Source organism: Salmo trutta, chromosome 22 (genome assembly GCF_901001165.1).
Source record: "Salmo trutta chromosome 22, fSalTru1.1, whole genome shotgun sequence".
NCBI lineage: Eukaryota > Metazoa > Chordata > Actinopteri > Salmoniformes > Salmonidae > Salmo > Salmo trutta.
In genome coordinates this window covers 25,445,053-25,467,959 of record NC_042978.1, presented here as the reverse complement: position 1 = coordinate 25,467,959, position 22,907 = coordinate 25,445,053, and the positions used below count along the sequence as shown (strand labels likewise).

Genomic DNA, 22,907 nt, shown 5'->3' with positions numbered 1-22,907 from the left:
ACAAAAATAGAACTGCTTGTGTCACGTCCTGACCAGTGAAAAGGGTCATTTGCCATAGTAGAATGGTCAGGGCGTGGCAGGGGGGTTGTTTTGTGTGTTTTGGGTTTTTTTGGTTCAAGGGGAATTTGTTCTAGTTTTCATTTTCTATGCTTCCTTTTCCATGTTTGGCCGAGTATGGTTTCCAATCAGAGGCAGGTGTCTTTCGTTGTCTCTGATTGGAAGCCATACTTAGGCAGCCTGTTTTCCTTTGGGTTTTGTGGGTGGTTATTTTCCATTTAGTTGTTTTACCTGACGGAACTGTTGGTCGTTGTTATTTTGCTGTTTAAGTGTTCTCAGAAAATAAATTAAGAATGAGCACTATCCACGCTGCACCTTGGTCTCTTCACTATGACGCTTGTGACAGCTTGGCCATATTGACCATTGTTATGTTTGGAGGAAAAAGGGGGACGCTTGCAAGCCGAAGAACACCATCCCAACCGTGAAGCACGAGGGTGGCAGCATAATGTTGTGGGAGTGCTTTGGTGCAGGAGGGACTGGTGCATTTTACAAAATAGATGGCATCATGAGGCAGGAAAATTATGTTGATATATTGAAGCAACATCTCCAGATATCAGTCAGGAAGTTAAAGCTTGGTCGCAAATGTGTCTTCCAAATGGACAATGACCCCAAGCATACTTCCAAAGTTGTGGCAAAATGTCTTAAGGACAACAAAGGCAAGGTATTGGAATGGCCATTACAAAGCCCTGGCCTCAATCCTATAGAAAATTTGTGGGCAGAACTGAAAAAGCTTGTGCGAGCAAGGAGGCCTACAAACCTGACTCCGTTACACCAGCTCTGTCAGGAGGAATGGGACAAAATTCACCCAACTTATTGTGGGAAGCTTGTGGAAGGCTACCTGAAGCGTTTGACCCAAGTTAAACAATTTAAAGCCAATGCTACCAAATACGAATTGAGTGTATGTAAACTTCTGACCCACTGGGAATGTGATGAAAGAAATAAAAGCTGAAATAAATCACTCTATTATTATTCTGATATTTCTCAATCTTAAAATAAAGTGGTGCTCCTACCTGACCTAAGACAGGGAATTTTTACAAGGATTAAATGTCAGGAATTGTGAAAAACTGAGTTTAATGTATTTGGCTAAGGTGTATATAAACTTCCGACTTCAACTGTATAAAGTATTAAAAAAAATATATGGTTGCGTTTGTATGATTAAATGCTGTTCAAAATGTCCTGTAAATTAAATGAAAATGCTGTGTGTCTATATCACCTTGTAGGGCCTACAATAGTCCTCAAATGTGAATTGCAGTTCAATGTGGCGAGACACATATTAGGGATGTATTCCAATTTGCTTTAACGAGCTACAAATTTGCATGCTGAGAATATTGTGGTATTAGTAGGTAAAACTTCAATAACACTTTAGACATTTTCTTTAAAATGTCCTGAGGACCTCTAAGACAAGGTAAAATGTATATTGCGTGAACATCAATGGAATCTTATGTTAAACATAAAACAAATTGGCTATGAACGTCATCAGAACATTGGGCAACATTGTGGGAATGTTCAGTGCAACCTTTATGAATATCACAAGAATATTCTTGCAACAATCAAGACAACTCCCATAATTAATGAAATGTTCTGGTAACCTTTAAAGAACTTAGACTAGGTGTTCTGTCAAAATTCTTACAACATTAAGGTAATGTCCTATGCAACCTAACTTAAACATTGTATTAATGTTATCACAACTGAGCCTATTTTGTGTTTTGGGAACCTCTCTCTTGTAATGCACCCACATTGTTCCCACAACCTAATTAAATGTTCTGGGAACCTTTGAACTCAGTTCTGTCAATATTCTTGCAACATCAAAGGAATGTTTTGTGCACACTGATACAAACATTATCTGAACGTCAGCACAATCTCCTGTCATATCCCAACAATATTCCCACAACCTAAAGAAATGTTTTCTGAACTTTTATTAACTGAAACATTTCTTCAGTGAACGTTCTTATAACACAGTTGAATGCTTTTTGCACCCTAAAATTAACATTGTATAATCTCCGCACAACTGAACAGTTTTTGTGTTTTGGACAAATATCTTTTGCGATGTCCCACAATGTTCCCAGCAGACTGTTCCCACAACCTAATGAAACATTCTGGAAACATTTAAAGAACAGACGAAATGTGTTCTGGGAATGTTCTTGTAACATTAGGTCAATGTTTTTTGCACCCAAAAATAAACATTGTTTTAAAATATATACCATACCAGTCAAAAGTTTTAGAACAGCTACTCTTTCAATGGTCTTTCATTATTTTTTATATTTTCTATGTTGTAGAATAATAGTGAAGACATCAAAACTATGAAATAACATATATGGAATCATGTATTAACCAAAAAAGTGTAAAACAAATTTTAAGAATATATTTGAAGAATTTGAGATTCTTCAAATAGCCACCCTTTGCCTTGATGACAGCTTTGCACACTCTTGGCATTCTCTCAACCAGCTTCATGAGGTAGTCATCTGGAATGCATTTCAATTAAAATGTGTGCCTTGATAAAAGTTAATTTGTGGAATTTCTTTCCATCTTAATACTTTTTAGCCAACCAGTTGTGTTGTGACAGGCTAGGGGGGAGTATACAGAAGATAGCCCTATTTGGTAAAAGACCAAGTCCATATTATGGCAAGAACAGCTCAAATAAGCAAAGAGAAACGACAGTCAATCATTACTTTAACATTTCAAGAACTGTGAAAGTTTCTTCAAGTGCAGTCGCAAAAACCATCAAGCGCTATGATGAAACTGGATTTCATGAGGACCGCCACTGGAATGGAAGACCCAGCGTTACCTCTGCTGCAGAGGATAAGTTCATTAGCGTTACCAGCCTCAGAAATTGCAGCCCAAATAAATGCTTCACAGAGTTCAAGTAAGACTAAGACACATCTCAACATCAACTGTTCAGAGGAGACTGTGTGACTCAGGCCTTCATGGTTGAATTGCTGCAACAAAACCCCTACTAAAGGACACCAATAAAAATAATAGAATTGCTTGGGCCTAGAAACACGAGCAATGGACATTAGACCGGTGGAAATCTGTCCTTTGGTCTGGAGTCCAAATTGGAGATTTTTGGTTCCAACCGCCATGTCTTTGTGAGACACGGTGTGAGTGAACAGATGATCTCTGAACGGATGATTTCTCACCTTAAAGCATGGAGGAGGTGGTGTGATGGTGCTTTGCTGGTGACACTGTCAGTGACACACTAAACCAGCATGGCTACCACAGCATTCTGCAGCGATACGCCATCCCATCTGGTTTGGGCTTAGTGGGACTATCATTTGTTTTTCAACAGGACAATGACCCAACACACCTCCAGGCTGTGTACGGGCTATTTGACCAAGAAGGAGAGTGATGGAGTGCTGCATCAGATCACCTGGCCTCCACAATCACCCGACATTAACCCAATTGATATGGTTTGGGTGAGTCGGACCGCAGAGTGAAGGAAAAGCATCCAACAAGTGCTAAGCATATGTGGAAACTTCTTCAAGACTTTTGGAAAAGCATTACAGGTGAAGCTGGTTGAGAGAATGCCAAGAATGTGCAAAGCTGTCATCAAGGCAAAGGGTGGCTATTTGAAGAATCTCAAATATATACTTTTTTTAGTTAATACATGATTCCACGTGTTATTTCATAGTTTTGATGTCTTCACTATTATTCTAGAAGAAAATTGTAAAAAATAAAGAAAAAGTCTTGAATGAGTAGGTGTACAGTCGTGGCCAAAAGTTGAGAGAATGACAAATATTAATTTCCACAAAGTTTGCTGCTTCAGTGTCTTTAGATATTTTTGTCAGATGTTACTATGGAATACTGAAGTATAATTACAAGCATTTCATAAGTGTCAAAGGCTTTTATTGACAATTACATGAAGTTGATGCAAAGAGTCAATATTTGCAGTGTTGACCCTTCTTTTTCAAGACCTCTGCAATCCGCCCTGGCATGCTGTCAATTAACTGCTGGGCCACATCCTGACTGATGGCAGTCCATTCTTGCATAATCAATGCTTGGAGCGTGTGTTTTTTTTTTGTCTGTCCACTCGTCTCTTGAGGATTGACCACAAGTTCTCAATGGGATTAAGGTCTGGGGAGTTTCCTGGCCATGGACCCAAAATATCTGTTCCCCGAGCCACTTAGTTATCACTTTTGCCTTATGGCAAGGTGCTCCATCATGCTGGAAAAGGCATTGTTGGTCACCAAACTGTTCCTGGATGGTTGGGAGAAGTTGCTCTCGGAGGATGTGTTGGTACCAGGCTTTATTCATGGCTGTGTTCTTAGGCAAAATTGTGAGTGAGCCCACTCCCTTGGCTGAGAAGCAACTCCACACATGAATGGTCTAAGAATGCTTTACTGTTGGCTTGACATAGGACTGATGGTAGCACTCACCTTGTCTTCTCCGAACAAGTTTTTTTCCGGATGCCCCAAACAATCGGAAAGGGGATTCATCAGAGAAAATGACTTTACCCCAGTCCTCAACAGTCCAATCCCTGTACCTAATGCAGAATATCAGTCTGTCCCAGATGTTTTTCCTGGAGAGAAGTGGCTTCTTAGCTGCCCTTCTTGACACCAGGCCATCCTCCAAAAGTCTTCGCCTCACCTGCCTGCTGCCATTCCTGAGCAAGCTCTGTACTGGTGGTGCCCCGATCCTGCAGCTGAATCAACTTTAGGAGACGGTCCTGGCGCTTGCTGGACATTCTTGGGTGCCCTGAAGCCTTCTTCACAACAATTGAACCGCTCTCCTTGAAGTTTTTGATGATCCGATAAATGGTTGATTTAGGTGCAATCTTACTGGCAGCAATATCCTTGCCTGTGAAGCCCTTTTTGAGCAAAGCAATGATGACGGCATGTGTTTCCTTGCAGGTAACCATGGTTGACAGAGGAAGAACAATGATTCAAAGCACCACCCTCCTTTTGAAGCTTCCAGTCTGTTATTTGAACTCAATCAGCATGACAGAGTGATCTCCAGCCTTGTCCTCGTCAACACTCCCACCTGTGTTAATGAGAGAATCACTGACATGATGTCAGCTGGTCCTTTCGTGGCAGGGCTGAAATGCAGTGGAAATGTTTTTTGGGGATTCAGTTCATTTGCATGGCAAAGAGGGACTTTGCAATTAATTGTAATTCATCTGATCACTATTCATAACATTCTGCAGTATATGCAAATTGTCATCATACAAACTGGGGCAGCAGACTTTGTGAAAATTAATATTTGTGTCATTCTCAAAACTTTTGGCCACGACTGTACACGGCCCAGTACATCACCGGGACCAAGCTTCCTGCCATCCAGGACCTCTATATCAGGCAGTGTCAGAGGAAGGCCCTAAAAATTGTCAAAGGCTCCAGCCACCCTAGTCATAGACTGTTCTCTCTGCTACCGCATGGCAAGCGGTACTGGAGCACCAAGTCTAGGTCCAAGAGGCTTCTAAACAGCTTCTACCCCCAAGCCATAAGACTCCTGAACAGCTAATCAAATGGCTACCCAGACTATTTGCATTCCCCCCACCCCCTTCTACGCGATTATCTATGCACAGTCACTTTAATACCTCTACCTACATGTACATATTACCTCGATACCGATGCCCCCGCACATTGTCTCTGTTCCGGTACCCCTTGTATATTGCCCTGCTATTGTCATTTACTGCTGCTCTTTAATTATTTGTTATTCTTCTCTTACTTTTTTGTAGGTATTTTCTTAAAACTGCATTGTTGGTCTACACCTGTTGTATTCGGCGCAAACTTTTGACCGGTAGTGTATATATATTTTTTATAAAATAAATGTTTAGGCCTTTTTCTCTCCAGTTTAGTGATATCTAAACTCACCCATAACTCGGATGACGCTGGGCCATTTGTGTGTCGCTCGGTCACGGCTGGCTGCGACACAGCCCGGGATCAAACCCGGATCTGTAGTGATGCCTCAAGCACTGCAGTGCCTTAGACCACTGCGTCACTTGGGAGGCAGAAACATTGTTTAAATTCCCCTGTTTAGTGGACCTGCGTGGTTCTGGTACCGGTTCTGACCGACATTTTCGCTTAGAAATTGACCTGTGGACACCGCAGATTGAAATGGCTTGCATTAAGCGATAGCCCTGGTTCCCATTGACACAGTAGTATATTTGCTGAGCCTGTGTGATGTAGGATGTGAAATCTGAAACTACTTGAAGCTGGGATGTCCCTCCGACCATTTCATTTGTTCTTCCAACTGTCCAACTCCTGGCTGAACCCTACGTCACAGCCACTGACAAAACACATGCCTGCAATCCTTACATTGTAGCGCAGCGAGTGGTGTCATCACGGTAGCACATTCAGAGATCAATTTATAGCCATTCAGCTAAAATAATTCATAGATTTTAAACAAAAAGACTGTCACATCTGCTCCTGCCACGCCCTCTAGTGCTCATCTGGTGTCTCCTTGACCTGCCGCCACTCCTCCAGTGCTCTCTCCCTCTCTCTCTGTGTGTGTGATTGTGTGGGCAGAGACAGGTGTGCTGGAGTCAGAGCAGATCCCAACCAGCTGCAACCTGTTCCATAATCAAGACCAATACAAATACTCAGTCCTGCCACTTCCACACTGCCAGATCGTAATCTCTGCCCAGTCAGTCCATGTTTCTAGCCTTTTTCCCCCCTGTTTTCCTCTCCGTTACTGTTCTGCCCGCTCTGACTCTGGTCCCTGTCTCCAGTCCGACTTCGACAGTCCTGCTACTCTGTCCTGGATTACCCACTCTACGCTCCCTTGGATTCCCCTCCAGACCTGCTTACCCTGTCCCAACACCTCTGGCCCCAGCCTCAGCCTCCACACCTGGTTTCCGGCAACCCGCCCGAACTTCCCCTGGCCTGCACTCAATCTTCCCCACGTTTCAAGAAATACCTTGGTTACCTCATCCCAGTATCCTCGTCTGAGTCTGCTCTTGGGTTCATCTGTTCAACTCCGCGTGACAAAAACACATTCTGTTAGTCATAGACGGACAATATGAATATGAGATGAAAGGCGAGTTCCTAATGATTTCAGGAAGCCAAGCTATAGCTCTGAGACGTTCACAGCAATGGGGCAGCCATTTTGATCAAGAGAGATCTTTAGCAAATATGCATATTTTCTCTAACCATAAAACATACAAATAGACTCAGCAAAAAAATAAACAGACTCACTGTCAACTGCGTTTATTTTCAGCAAACTTAAAGTGTAAATATTTGTATGAACATAAGATTCAACAACTGAGAAACTGAACAAGTGAACATTATTCCAACAGAAATGGAATAATGTGTCCCTGAACAAAGGGGGGGGGGTCAAAATCAAAAGTAACAGTCAGTATCTGGTGTGGCCACCAGCTGCATTAAGTACTGCAGTTTATCTCCTCTTCATGGACTGCACCAGATTTGCTGTGAGATGTTACTCCACTCTTCCACCAAGGCACCTGCAAGTTCCCGGACATTTCTGGGGGGGAATGGCCCTAGCCCTCACCCTCCGATCCAACAGGTCCCAGACGTGCTCAATGGGATTGAGATCCGGGCTCTTCACTGGCCATGGCAGAACACTGACATTCCTGTCTTGCAGGAAATCAGGCACAGAATGAGTAGTATGGCTGGTGGCGTTGTCATGCTGGAGGGTCATGTCAGGATGAGCCTGCAGGAAGGTAACCACATGAGGGAGGAGGATGTCTTCCCTGTAACACACAGCTTTGTCATTGCAGGCAATCTCAACAAGCTCAGTCCGATGATACTGTGACACACCGCCCCAGACCATGTCGGACCCTCCACCTCGATCCTTCTCCAGAGTACAGACCTCGGTGTAACGCTCATTCCTTCGACAATAAACACGAATCCGACCATTCCCCATGGTGAGACAAAACCGCGACTCGTCAGTGAAGACCACTTTTTGCCAGTCCGGTCTGGTCCAGCGATGGTGGGTTTGTGCCCATAGGCGACGCTGTTGCCTGTGATGTCTGGTGAGGACCTGCCTTACAACAGGCCTACAAGCCCTCAGTCCAGCCTCTCTCAGCCTATTGCGGACAGTCTGAGCACTGATGGAGGGATTGTGCGTTCGTAGTGTAACTCGTCCCGTCCCGCAGGTGTCTTGTTGGGACGTACCGATCCTGTGCAAGTGTTGTTACACGTGGTCTGCCACTGCGAGGATGATCAGTACGGACATTGCAATTTATTGCCCTGGCCACATCTGCAGTCCTCATGCCTCCTTGCAGCATGCCTAAGGCACATTCACGCAGATGAGCAGGGACCCTGGGCATCTTTCGGTGTTTTTCAGAGTCAGTAGAAAGGCCTCTTTAGTGTCCTAAGTTTTCATAACTGTGACCTTAATTGTCTACCGTCTGTAAGCTGTTAGTGTCTTAACGACCGTTCTACAGGTGCATGCCCATTAATTGTTTATGGTTCATGGAACAAGCATGGGAAACAGTGTTTAAACCCTTTACAATGAAGATCTGTGAAGATGTTTGGATTTTTACGAATTATCTTTGAAAGACAGGGTCCTGAAAAAATGACTTTTCTTTATGTTGAGTTCATAAGGAAGGTGATTTTATAATTTGAATAACTTGAATATACTAACTTGAATATACTATATTTAGAAAGCATTTAAGTCATTTCATACAGTTTTGTTGACTAGGAAATACATCATAAAATATATTTCTACTGCGTACTTGAGATTGTGTCCTCAAAAGTGACTACACCTCAGCAATTTTTAACTATTTTTACCAGAAAGGTGAGATTGTAACCTTCCTTTCAGCATTACTAGTTATTGTTTATGACCCTCTCATGATAAATAAGTACTTTGAGATTACATAGATTACATTTAGTTACATTCAACTGGATAATCATCCACACAACTGGACAGTTCTTTTGTGTTTTGGGAACACATCTTTTGTGATGTGCCCACAATGTTCCCACCAGACTGTTCCCACAACCTAATTAAACATTCTGGGAACCTTTAATGTACAGCCAAAATGTGTTCCGGGAACGTTCTTGCAACATCGTGTGAAAGTTTTATACAAGCATTGTATAATAATCAGCAAGACTGGATGTTGTGGGAACTTTCACACAAACAATTTTAGTTTGCTGGGGAAACATTAGTGGTACATTGTTTTATTACATTACCTGGAAACCTAATGAGAACTTTTGGGGAATGTTCTGCGGTGGTTGTTACAGTTGTGCACAACATTTATGTGAATGTTAGGAGAACATTCCAAGGATATTTCATTTAAAACATAAAAAAAGATGTGATGTTATCATTCTAATGTTAGGGTTTTATCCATCTAGAACTTAATGGGAATCGTAGCTAATGTTCTTGGAATGTTTGATGGAATGGCTATTATTACTATTAACCACTGGACAGTGGACACTGTCATACTATACTGGCCCTGTGAAGTACGCCACTTTCAAATGACCAGTCAAATCAAACCTTAGTGAAATGCTTACTCACAAGCCCTTAACCAACAATGCAGTTAAGACAAATACAAAAGAAAATTAGACAAAGTAACAAATAATTAAAGAGCAGCAGTAAAATAACAATAGCGAGGCTATATACTGGGAGTACCGGTACAGAGACAATGTGCGGGTACCGGTTTGTCGAGGTAATTGAGGTAATATGTACATGTGGGTAGAGTTATTAAAGTGTAGTGTCTTGCGGTCGGAGGCCAAGCAGTTGCCTGGAATGCCAGTTGCCATTCCAGGCAGTGATACAACCAGTCAGGATGCTCTCGATGGTGCAGCTGTAGAACCTTTTGAGGATCTGATTTGGTCCCAGGGCTGTGTGTGTGTGTGTGTGTGTGTGTGTGCGTGCGTGAACATGTGCGTGCAAGCGTGTTTGCACGTGTGTGTCCAGGGAGCAGGTCAGTAAATAGTAGGAGAAATAAGAGCAGTGCTGATCTTTGTTTTCTATTTCCCTGGGTTGATACCATGCTGCTGACCTCCATATGAGAGTGGCTCGTGTTCAGTGCAACAGACAGTCTGTTTGTGTTGAACTGGTAATGAGGTCATATTGTTTGAATTTTGGAGCAATAATTCATCTTCAAAACATAGCAAAGAGTATTATCCAAAATCAGTGATACATGCACGCTCTCTCTCCCCACTCCACTCCCCCCCTCCCTCCATAATCTAGGGTAAAGTAGTCATTAACATGCTTGTTAAATGAACTCCTGGCTCCACAGTACAGAGCAGCAGCAGCAGTAACTGGACTAATAGGGAGAGATGTATAAGGTTACATAACATGACCCTGAATAAACCTACAAGCTGAAGTCCCATACTGATACTACAGGCTCAATACTGCTTGGCTCCATACATAATAGGAAAATAACAAGACTGATCACCTCTCATACTGTCTCAGATTACCTTGATCCCTGACCTCTGACCCCCAACCTGAAGTCTGACCCCGAGTTAACAACAGTTAAAGTCACAAGCAGCATATCGTGGTCTACTGGTGAGTTAGAAAGGGTAATTGGTTCTGTTGAGGTCTAAGTACTGTCAACACTGGACTGTCTGACCATTCATGTTAGAGTGGGTTGGTGCTGATTGCTATTGAGAACAATAACCTCAAATAGCCTACTGCTTTAGTACCAGCACCTCTTATGAAATACAATTGAATGTCAGTGTGCCACCTTTTTCCCAGTTCTGACGGCCGGTTTGGAACATCTGAGTATTGTAGCAGACTACAGTATGCTAAAAGCTAAATGGGTGTGTATGCTGCAGAGTAGAGTAATGTCAATACTGCTGAGTCTACACTGAAGCAGCTATGACTCAGGATCACACACACACACACACACACACTCGTTTTAGCAGTTTTAGATGGTTAACCATGATCTCCTTCCATTACTGTGTGTGTGACCTTGACAGAGTGAGCAGTGCCAGTCGCAGCGGTTCGGTTGGACTAGACCAACCGAATGGACACTCACTGAGCACTAAAACCAAAGAGCCTCTATGTGTGAACAGACACACTCATCATACAAACAAGCAAGCTAGTAACACAGACACAAACACTAACATACAAGCATAAATGATGTTTGTGGGCACACACACAGTACGCACACATTGGCTTGAACACCTATAGCTGCTGTGTGAAAGCAGAGCTGGGCTGCACTGTGCCGAATCACCGGCTGCATTCCAGACGCGTTATTACACACAGCAGAGCTAAATACAAGAACATTTACATTTCACTGGAGTGCTGGAGGAATGACGTTCCTGAAACATAATCACTGACACTCTCTCCCTCATCTGTCCCGACTCAGAGAAAGCAGCAATGAAGTCAGATAACAGAGTAAGTTCCACCACTTCATAGCGTACTCAAGTAACACACACACACACACACACACACACACACACACACACACAGAGAGAGAGAGCTGATATGGGTTGTGAGGTATTAACCTGGAAGGCAGACTCCTGCTCCGACTGTAAACACAGCTATTTATAACACCCTAATTATGACCGTGCGTGTGTGTGTGTGCCGTTTGTGTGTGTACATATGGTAATCCTATGGAGGAGGATTCTACTTTTATCTTTCTGTTTTTAATCTTTCCTCCCAACCTCATCGATGCAGAACAAATTGCTTAGAATTATGGATGGATGTGTGTGAGTAGCTGTACTGTGTGCTCGTGCATGAATGCTTGTTTGTGTGTGTTTGTGTACTACTGCATGTGTGTGAGAGAGCCACTGATGTGGTTATGCTCTTGATTGCTTATTCTGAGAAAAGGCCCTTTTGCCCTCCAAACAAATGTCATATAGCTGAACTGAAGTAAGAAGACAGCTCTTCTTTTAGCAAAATGGCTAAAAACAACATTTCTGTCAACCCCAGTGGTTGAATGGGACTGGTGCTCACCAGTAGCAACTCTTATAGAACACTGGCTGTAAAACATGATTAAAATATTATTTAAATGAGTACCGGACACCTTTTCATTCCACTTCAAGCACTTCTATTGTTTGGTAAAAAAATACAAATCAGCATCTCTTTAGACGTATGAAGAAAGACAGCTATGTCTGGCAGAGAGAGAGAGAGAGAGAGACAGAGAGAGAGAGAGACAGAGAGAGAGAGAGAGAGAGAGACAGAGAGAGAGAGGCAGAGAGAGAGACAGAGAGAGAGAGAGAGGCAGAGAGAGAGGCAGAGAGAGAGGCAGAGAGAGAGAGAGAGGCAGAGAGAGAGGCAGAGAGAGAGAGAGAGGCAGAGAGAGGCAGAGAGAGAGAGAGAGGCAAAGAGAGAGGCAGAGAGAGAGAGAGAGGCAAAGAGAGAGAGAGGCAGAGAGAGAGACAGAGAGAGAGGCAGAGAGAGAGACAGAGAGAGAGAGACAGAGAGAGAGAGACAGAGAGAGAGAGAGAGATTGACTAAGAATAGTTGACCTTTCTTCATCACATCAACTACACACACACACACACACACCTATGGTATTAATCAGATCACCATAATTTCAATGCCTCATCCTTCCCGCCATCCTTTCACGGTGATCCCTCCTTCCTGCGTTGAAGGATGAGGAGAAAGTGAAGGTCAGATAGCAACAGCTCTCTTACTCTCCCTCCCTTGTTTGTTCTCTCGGTCTGTCTTCTCTTTCTCTGTCTCATCTCTATATCTGTCTATCATTTTCTATTTCATTGTTCATCTCTCTCGCTCTCTCTCACACACACAAACCCATGCCTCTGTCTTATACACTTGCGTTACACAGCTAACCTTCGACCCTGCCCTGCTTTTAGAATGTTAGAGCAAACACACACAATAATGCCATAATCAAAACACATAGCAACCAACCCCCTAGAGCCGATTGACGCAATGGGTGCATCATTCTAAGTTACATTTTAAAAAATCCTGATAACAATTTGTCAGTTTAAGCTACAGATATGCGTCTCAATCCACTGCATCCGCCAGTGTCGCACTTCCGCATCTGCGGTGAAAGGTGACAGAGCTAGAGCGGTGTTTGTAAGACCATGAGACATCCCCCAAAATCGGTCTTCTCACGAAAACGTCTGAACGGTTTGACCTACAACTATTATGACCACTGTATATAAAAGGGGAAACACTCACAAAAATGGTGTTCTCTGTTTTGCTCTACGACCCCCACAAGTGTCACGAGACTTGTGTGTCACGAGACTCCATCATTACTTTAAGACATGAAGATCAGTCAATACGGAACATTTGAAGAACTTTGAAAGTTTCTTCATGTGAAAGTTGCAAAAACCATCAAGGGCTATGATGAAACTGGCTCTCATGAGGACCACCGCAGGAAAGGAAGACCCAGAGTTACCTCTGCTGCAGAGGATAAGTTCAGAGTTACCAGCCTCAGAAATTGCAGTGAAATAAATGCGTCGCAGAGTTCAAGTAACAGACACATATCAGCATCAACTGTTCAGAGGGGACTGCATGAATCAGGACTGTGTGGTTCCCACCGTGAAGCATGGAGGCGGTGGTGTGATGGTGCTTTGCTGGTGACACTGTCTGTGATTTATTTAGAATTCAAGACGTTCCGCTAGCGGAACACCTGCTCCAATATCCAATGATGGGTGTGGCGCGAAATACAAAGTCCTCGAAAATCCGAAAACTTCAATTTTTCAAACATATGACTGTTTTACACCATTTTAAAGACAAGACTCTCCTTTATCTAACCACACTGTCCGATTTCAAAAAGGCTTTACAGCGAAAGCAAAACATTAGATTATGTCAGCAGAGTACCCAGCCAAAAATAATCAGACACCCATTTTTCAAGCTAGCATATAATTTCACAAAAACCAAAACCACAGCTGAATGCAGCACTAACCTTTGATGATCTTCATCAGATGACACTCCTAGGACATTATGTTATACAATACATGCATGTTTTGTTCAATCAAGTTCATATTCATATCAAAAACCAGCTTTTTACATTAGCATGTGACGTTCAGATCTAGCATTCCCACCGAACACTTCCGGTGAATTTACTAAATTACTCACGATAAACGTTCACAAAAAACATAACAATTATTTTAAGAATTATAAATACAGAACTCCTTTATGCAATCGCGGTGTCAGATTTTAAAATAGCTTTTCGGTGAAAGCACATTTTGCAATATTCTGAGTAGACAGCTCGCCATCACGGGCTAGCTATTTTGACACCCACCAAGTTTGGTACTCACCAAACTCAGATTTACTATAAGAAAAATTGGATTACCTTTGCTGTTCTTCTTCAGAATGCACTCCCAGGACTTCTACTTCAATAACAAATGTTGGTTTGGTTCAAAATAATCCATAGTTATATCCAAATAGCGGCGTTTTGTTCGTGCGTTCAAGACACTATCCGAAGGGTAACGAAGGGTGACGCGCCCGGCGCGTTTCGTGACAAAAAAATTCAAAATATTCCATTACCGTACTTCAAAGCATGTCAAACGCTGTTTAAAATAAATTTTTATGCGATTTTTCTCGTAAAAAAGCGATAATATTCCGACCGGGAGTTGTTGTTTCGTTCAAAGACTGAAAATGAAAACATGGAGTCATCTCGTGCACGCACGCCCCAGTCTCATTGTTCTCAGATCGACCACTTACCAAATGCGCTACTGTTTTTCAGCCATGGCCTGCAAAGTCATCATTCAACGTTCTGGCGCCTTCTGAGAGCCTATGGGAGCGTTAGAAAATGTCACGTTACAGCAGAGATCCCCTGTTTTGGACAGAGATAACAAAGAAGGCCAAGACATGGTCAGAGAGGGCGCTTCCTGTTTGGAATCTTCTCAGGTTTTGGCCTGCCAAATGAGTTCTGTTATACTCACAGACACCATTCAAACAGTTTTAGAAACTTTGGAGTGTTTTCTATCCAAAGCTAATAATTATATGCATATTCTAGTTTCTGGGCAGGAGTAATAATCAGATTAAATCGGGTACGTTTTTTATCCGGCTGTGAAAATACTGCCCCCATCCATAAAAAGTTAACCAGCATGGCTACCACAGCATTCTGCAGCGATACACCATCCCATCTGGTTTGGGCTTAGTGGTACTATCATTTGTTTTTCCAACAGGACAATGATCCAACACACCTCCAGGCTGTGTAATGGCTATTTGACCAAGAAGGAGAGTGATGGAGTGCTGCATCAGATGACCTGGCCTCCACAATCACCCGACCTCAACCCAATTGAGATGGTTTGGGATGTGTTGGACCGCACAGTGAAGGAAAAGCAGCCAACAAGTGCTCAGCATATGTAGGAACTCCAAGACTGTTGGAAAAGCATTCCAGGTGAAGCTGGTTGAGAGAATGCCAAGAGTGTGCAAAGCTGTCATATGTACAATACCGTTCAAAAGTTTGGGGTCACTTAGAAATGTCCTTGTTTTTGAAAGAAAATCAAAAAAGAAATTCAATAAAATAACAACATTTATCAGAAATACAGTGTAGACATTGTTAATGTTGTAAATTACTATTGTAGCTGGAAACGGCTGGTTTTTAATGGAATATTTACAAAGGCGTACAGAGGCCCATTATCAGCAACCATCACTCCTGTGTTCCAATGGCACATTGTGTTAGCTAATCCAAGTTTATAATTTTATAAGGCTAATTGATCATTAGAAAACACTTTTGCAATTATGTTAGCACAGCTGAAAACTGTTGTCCTGATTAACTTTTTAGTGACAGGGGGCAGTATTTGGAAATTCGGATGAATGACGTGCCCAAATTAAACTGCCTACTACTTGGGCTCAGAACGTAGGATATGCATATTATTTTGGATAGAAAACACTCTGAAGTTTCTAAAACTGTTTGAATGATGTCTGTGAGTATAACAGAACTCATATGGCAGGCAAAAACCTGAGAAAAAATCCAACCAGGAAGTGGTTTGTAGTTTTTCAAGACTGGGCCTATTCAGTATACAGTGACATAGGGTTCATTTTGCACTTCCTAAGGCTTCCACTAGATGTCAACAGTCTTTAGAAAGTTGTTTGAGGCTTCTATGGTGAACAGAGAGCGAACAAAGGAAGTTGGAAGTTGTTGACTCAGGAGTGGACATGAGTTCATTGGCGCACATTCACGTGAGAGTTAGCTGTGTTCCATTACATTTTTCAAGACATTGGAATCGTCCGGTTGGAATATTATTGAAGTTTCATGTTAAAAAGGCCCTAAAGATTGATGCTATACATCGTTTGACATGTTTCTACAAACGTAAACATAACTTTTTTTGACTTTTCGTCGTGAAAGTTTCTGCGCACTTCCTACATTTGGAGTAGCTTACTGAACGCGCGAACAAAAAGGACATAAATGATAGACTTTATCGAACAAAACAACATTTATTGTGGACCTGGGATTCCTAGGAGTGCATTCTGATGAAGATCATCAAAGGTAAGTGAATATTTATAATGCCATTTATGATTTTAGATGACTCCAAAATGGCGGGTATCTGTATTGCCTGCTGTTGTTTTCTGAGCGCTGTACTCAGATTACTGCAAAGTGTGCTTTCCCCGTGAAGCTTTTCTGAAATCTGTCACAGCGGTTGCATTAAGGAGATGTTTATCTATAATTCTTTGAAAAACAGTTTAATATTTTATCAACATTTATGATGAGTATTTCTGCAAATTGATGTGCTCATTCACCGGAAGTTTTCGGAGGAAAAGCATTTCTGAACATTACAGGCCAATGTAAAATGTTTTTTTTTATATATAAATATGAACTTTATCGAGCAAAACATACATGTATTGTATAACATGAAGTCCTATGAGTGCCATCTGATGAAGACCATCAAAGGTTAGTGCTTAATTTTAGCTGTATTTCTGGTTTTTGTGACGCCTGTTCTTGCTTGGAAAATGGCTGTGTGGCTTTTATTTTTTAGGCACTGTCCAAACATAATCTAATGTTTTGCTTTCGCCGTAAAGCCTTTTTGAAATCGGACAACGTGGTTGGGTTAAGGAGACGTGTATCTTTAAAATGGTGTAAAATAGTTGTTTGTTTGAGAAATTTGAATTATGAAATTCTTGCTATTTTGAATTTGCCGCCCTGCTATTTCACTGGCTGTGTCCTGCTAGCGTCCCACATAGCCCATACTAATTAAAGAGGAAATAAAACTGGCCTTCTTTAGACTAGTTCAGTATCTTGAGCATCAGCATTTGTGGGTTCGATTACAGGCTCAAAATGGCCAGAAACAAAGAACTTTCTTCTGAAACTCATCAGTCTATTCTTGTTCTGAGAAAGGAAGCCTATTCCATGCGAGAAACTGCCAAGAAACTGAAGATTTCGTACAATGCTGTGCACTACTCCCTTCACATAGAAAGAAAGAGGAGTGGGAGGCCCCGGTGCACAACTGAGCAAGAGGACAAGTACATTTGAGTGTCTAGTTTGAGAAACAGACGCCTCACAAGTCCTCAACTGGCAGCTTCATTAAATAGTACCCGAAAACACCAGTCTCAACATCAACAGTGAAGAGGTGACTCCGGGATGCTGGCTTTCTAGGCATAGTTGCAAAGAAAAAGCCATATCTCAGACTGGGCAATAAAAATAAAAGATTAAGAGGGGCAAAAGAACACAGACACTGGACAGAGGAACTCTGCCTGGAAGGCCAGCATCCCGGAGTCGCCTCTTCACTGTTGATGTTGGAACACAGGAGTGATGGTTGCTGATAATCGGCCTCTGTCAGCCTATGTAGAGATTCCATTAAAAATCTGCCGTTTCCAGCTACAATAGTCATTTACAACATTAGCAATGTCTACACTGTATTTCTGATCAATTTGATGTTATTTTAATGGAGAAAAATAAATTGCTTTTCTTTCAAAAACAAGGACATTTCTAAGTGACCCCAAACTTTTGAACGGTAGTGTATATATATTTCCTGAGTTGTTTTATATCTCTTAGATTTAGGACAGATGCCTAAAAAACTTTTTTCTTAGGATTTATTTTTTTAACTGTCCTTTTTGCCATTAATGAATGTGTTAGAGGAAAGGGGATATCTAGTCAGTTGTACAACTGAATGCATTCAACAGAAATGTGTCTTCCACATTTAAAACAACCCCTCTGAATCAGAGGTGCGGGGGGCTGCCTTAATCGACATCCACATCTTCAGCGCCCGGGGAACAGTGGGTTAACTGCCTTGCTCAGGGGCAGTACGACAGATTTTTACCTTGTCAGCTCGGGACTCGAACCAGCAACGTCTCAGTTACTGGCCCAACGCTCCTACCTGCCAGGCTACCTGCCGTTATTCAATGCGTTTCTATGGGCTTTAGTAGTAAAGACCAAAATCTAGATATTTTTTTATACCTAAAAGGGTCCTAAAATTCCAAACCAATTAGCTAAATGATCCATAGTATGACCATCTTAAACAATTCCATATGTCAGCTTAGCAACCAACGTCTTAGACTCTAAAGAATAAAATATTGAACAGTGCAGGGAATCCAAAGATTATTAACCAGATGGAACAATGTATGTAGTTGTTCAAGGTATCATGAACTGCTGATCATAATGAATGGATTTACGGTCTCTCTCTCTCTCCCCATCGACACTCTGTGACTTTGTTGGCTGGTTGTGTCAATACATGTTAACACTGACACAGGTGACACATTCTGTACACACATGCAGTGGTGTAAAGTAAGTAAAAATACTTTCAAGTACTGCTTAAGTCATTTTTGGGGGGTATCTGTACTTTACTATTTATATTGTTGACTACTTTTACTTCACTAAATTCCTAAAGAAAATAATGTACTTTTCACATTTCAGCCAAATTGAGCTGTCTGATTTGCTTATTATAAGGAATATGAAATGATTTATACTTTTACTTTTGATACTAAAGTATATTTTTGCAGTTACATTTACTTTCTATACTTAAGTATATTTAAAACCAAATACTTTTAGACTTTTACTCAAGTAGTTTTTTTCTGGGTGACTTTCACTTTTACTTGAGTAATTTTCGATTAATTAAGGTATCTTTACTTTTACTCAAGTATGACAATTGGGTACTTTTTTCACCAAAGAACAGACGTGCGCGTACATGCACGCATGCACACTCACACACACAAAATAAAGTTTGTAGGGGAGCCTTCTCCTTTCAGCAAGTGTAGCACGAGTCTATCCCTGTACGGCCAATCCGCAACGTGAACCCTCATTCACAAAAACACAACATACTCCCCAAGCAGCGTGCTAACCATGTTCTTGGTTGGCCGAGGCTTCAGTTCTCAGGGAAGGTGACGTCACTGCACAATGGGCTAGCTACTTCTCATCTGCTATGCTAGCGTGATGAATCCCTTTCATAGCATACAGTAGTGAGATAAGGGGGAGGGGAGGAGGGAAGGAGGGGGGAGAGGACAAATTCTGAATGGGCTCTGATTAATCGTGCTAGAAGATGGGGAGCCCAGGTGGAACACACACGCACGCACGCGCACACACGTGCACACACACACTCACAGGACGAGCTAAAGACACCAGGAATCTCTTTACATTACACTCTAAGCCCTGCAGTCATAACATGAGACATCTTAAACAACGAAGACACACAGTCGCATACACCAACCCCTAACAAACACACACGCACCCTCTTCTCCTGACCCCATTCCCTCTCCTCCGACTGTCACTCTGGTTAGTGTACATGGATATGGCTGCAATATCAATAGACATCCATGTAATCCCATACTACGGGAGAGAGAGAAGGGAGAGATGCTTCATCTCAACATTACTGTACATAAAAACAATATCTCATCCCTTCTTTCTCTGCATGGTGTCTGGTCAAGTTCAAAGTACCAGTAACTCCCTGTAACCAGGACCTGATGCAGCTGCATGGAGCGTGAATGGTTAAAGAAGAACGACGAGAGAGGAGTGATGAGAGATGTGGAGGAGAGGACCAATGGCACAGATACAGATAGAGAGTTGCGCTGACACTGATAGTGGACGTAGTCAGTACCTCTACCCTGGCCTCTCAGATGTACAGCCAGGCTTGAACCTGGAACACCGACAAGTCCCTGTACCAAAATGCTCAACGCTCTTCATGAAGGCTACAGTGGTACTCTCACATAGTAGATGAATGGTGGGATGCTCCACTGATCTGTGTGCCAGTAATTAGACTACTATCCTCCAGTGAGTAGGGCTATTATACATGTTCTATTCTCTTTAGTAGACCTAAATCAGTAGGCTCCTATTCTGAGAGGAGGATAACTGACAGGAGAAGTGATGATGTCGTTGTAGGCCTCCTCTCAGTCCTGCTCTTGGCATAGATAGTGTGGAAATTCAATAGACATTGAGAATGAAAACATCTGCATATCTGCAGAGTTTTGGGAGAGTCATTGTTGTGGTGTGAAGGACAGGTGGAGGTTAGGGAGAGAGGGAAAGACTGGGGAGGAGAGGGAGAGAGGAGAGGGTGTGAGTGAGGGAGAGTGAGGGAGAGAGAGAGAGAGAGAGAGAGAGAGAGAGAGAGAGAGAGGGTGGGAGAGAGGAAAGAGGAGGGAGAGAGAGAGGGAGGGAGAGAGGAAAGAGAGAGAGAGAGAGGGAGGGAGTGATAGAGTAAAGTGGGAGAGTGAGCGACTGAGAGTCTGTATATGGGGTGTGGAAGTCCTCTGGTCATTGAGACTTCCAATCCATTATCGGGGTCCCTGTGCTCCTGTGACGTTATTCACCCTGGCTCAGGCTCTGACTCTCTGTGTGTGTGTGTGTGTGTGTGTGTGTGTGTGTGTGTGTGTGTGTGTGTGTGTGTGTGTGTGTGTGTGTGTGTGTGTGTGTGTGTGTGTGTGTGTTGTGAAAACAGTGCTGGCGTCCCCGAGCAGGCTGTCAGTCACGGACTATTGATTGAGCGCCCACCATCAAATGAGCTAAATGAGTTGATGTGACGATAAGCAGTGATAAGACCTTGGAGCATCTCTGGCTCTACGTCCCAGCAGAGGACACCTGCCTGTTTACTCGCCAGAATGGTACAACAACAAAACACACAGTGCAGGTCAACAGTCTAAGCTATAGGTCTAATAACTATCCATCTACACCACCTGAGTGTTAGGACTGCACTTTCTCTGAACATCTGTCAAGCTAGACATTTATTGCAGCTGAATTAATGACAGTAGGCTAATAAAGTGACATTTATAGGAGCACATGAGCAAGACACTGGCACAGGTCACCCATATTCTATAAACAAACAGAACCACTTAAATCCCCAAACTTGAATCCTGCTTTCTGTACAGTGGTTCACAGACACTCGCACACACAAAGCCCCCCTGACCTCTCCATCAGCATTCTCACCTTGGAACTTGAATCCTTCTATTTGGACCCAGAGGCAGAGGTCTTCCGTCTCGCAGTCACACCTCCAGGGGTTTCCACTGAGCCCCATGGAGCGCAGAGAGGGCAGGGCGATCAGAGAGCTGATGTTCAGCGTCGTCAGGTTGTTCCTGCTCACATCCAGCACCTGCAGAGCCATGTTCTCTGAGAACGCGTCCGGGTGGATCTCACTTAGCCCCGGGTTGTCTGTTAGCCGTAGCATCACAAGGCTAGACAACGGTCCAAACGTCCGGTCCTCGATCTGGGTCAGTGTATTGAAGGACAGGTCAAGGTAGGCCAGCTTCCGGAGATTCCCGAAGGTGGACTCGGAGATCTCCATCAGGGTGTTGTTGCTGACATCCAGGTATACTAGATCAGACAGGTAGTTGAGTTGCAATGCTGGAAGTTCTCCGATGCGGTTGTTGGAGATGATGAGTTGGCGGGTGGCTAGAGGGAGGTCGTTGGGGAAGAGGGTGAGCTCCTGCCCGGCACACTGGACCACCAGCTGGTCGTCACACACACACCTGTCAGGGCAGCCTGCTGTAAGAGCCGGGGAAGGGGCCACCCCCATCACGAAGATAAAGAGAAAGAGTAGCCGGAGAGATTGAGCGCTTGGAGCGGGTAGGAGACGCATGATGAAGCAGCCCTGGGCGTCATGAACTCGGGCTGAGTAGGACCAGGAGGACACCCCAGGACCAGCACTCCCCCCCGGGCATCCTGCATGGGGCTGCGGGACTAGGGGGGCGGCTAGACGGCTACTCTGGAGAACCGACTCAGGTTGCGGCTTCTGCTGCTGTCTGGAGGGTTGGATAGTGGTTATATCCAGACTCTTTTTCTTCCTCTCTCGCGCCAAATGGATAACGGTCTCTAGCTCACTCACACGCACGTCCACAAGACGCCCGTGTTAATTACGAAGGTGACCCTACTGACGGACGCGCTAATCGCGTGGTGAGAATCGCTGAGGCTTATCAGGTTCTCCTGAAAGGTGAGAAAAGAGAGAAGAGAAAGATGAGATAAAAGAGAGTCTCTGTCACTCTTTTCTGTTATTGCCTCGGTATGTCTTCATTTGAAGTTAGTTGTCGGCGGCAGAATGCATTGTTCGTTTATAGTTTCCAAACTGCTGGATGGTGAAATTCCAGGAAGTGATTCCTCCGCTTCCTACTAAAGAGAGTGGTGTGTAATACTGCCTGTTTTAATGGATTTGTAATAGTTTAATAATCACCGTATGTTCTGCGATGTCACTTGCTAATCCATTATTCCGGAGCGCGAATGGAAGTGCGTCCATCCCTCATTTGCCTGCTCGGCTGGTCTGGCTGCATGTGTGTGTTCGCTGCTCTGCTCTCTCTTTTTGCAGCTGGGTGGGAGGGTTCTGCAGTGTGTGTCAGCAGTCTCTTAGTCAGACTGTGTGTGTGATTCGCTGCCACACAACTTAGTGACGTCACCAGGTGTTCAGTAGAGGCACATGGGTAAAATCACTGGGGGAGCCATGCAGTGGCGACCCGTCATTCAGGGCAGGTGGGGCTCCTCGAGCCCACATTTTTATCAAAATAGAAATAACAAAAATAATAATATATATATTTGGTAATTTTTTGGGGGGTAGCTTGCCTGATTTGCATGTTATTTTGGCATTAATATGAGTCACATATCAGTTTGAAAACAATGTAAAAAAATATATATATCACTGAGTTAATAAAGCCGCATACAAACACGGTCTCTT

At 43.2% G+C, this 22,907-nt stretch overlaps 1 protein-coding gene across 2 annotated transcripts in view; it reads right to left on the bottom strand.

The window, feature by feature from the left end:
- The window catches only part of lrrc52 (leucine rich repeat containing 52), a 33,992-nt gene extending 11,315 nt beyond the window's left edge, over nt 1–22,677 (bottom strand). The window contains exons 1-2 of one of the 2 annotated variants that reach the window (XM_029707404.1): nt 22,413–22,677; nt 21,176–22,168 (exon numbers count right to left, since the gene is read on the bottom strand). In XM_029707404.1, coding sequence (XP_029563264.1) covers nt 21,176–21,824 — 649 coding nt within the window. In that variant the 5' untranslated portion in view covers nt 21,825–22,168; nt 22,413–22,677. Of the gene's footprint in view, nt 1–21,175 lie in introns of both variants that reach the window. The other variant, XM_029707403.1, reaches the window with a different exon arrangement.
- Nucleotides 22,678–22,907: the final 230 nt, after the last annotated feature.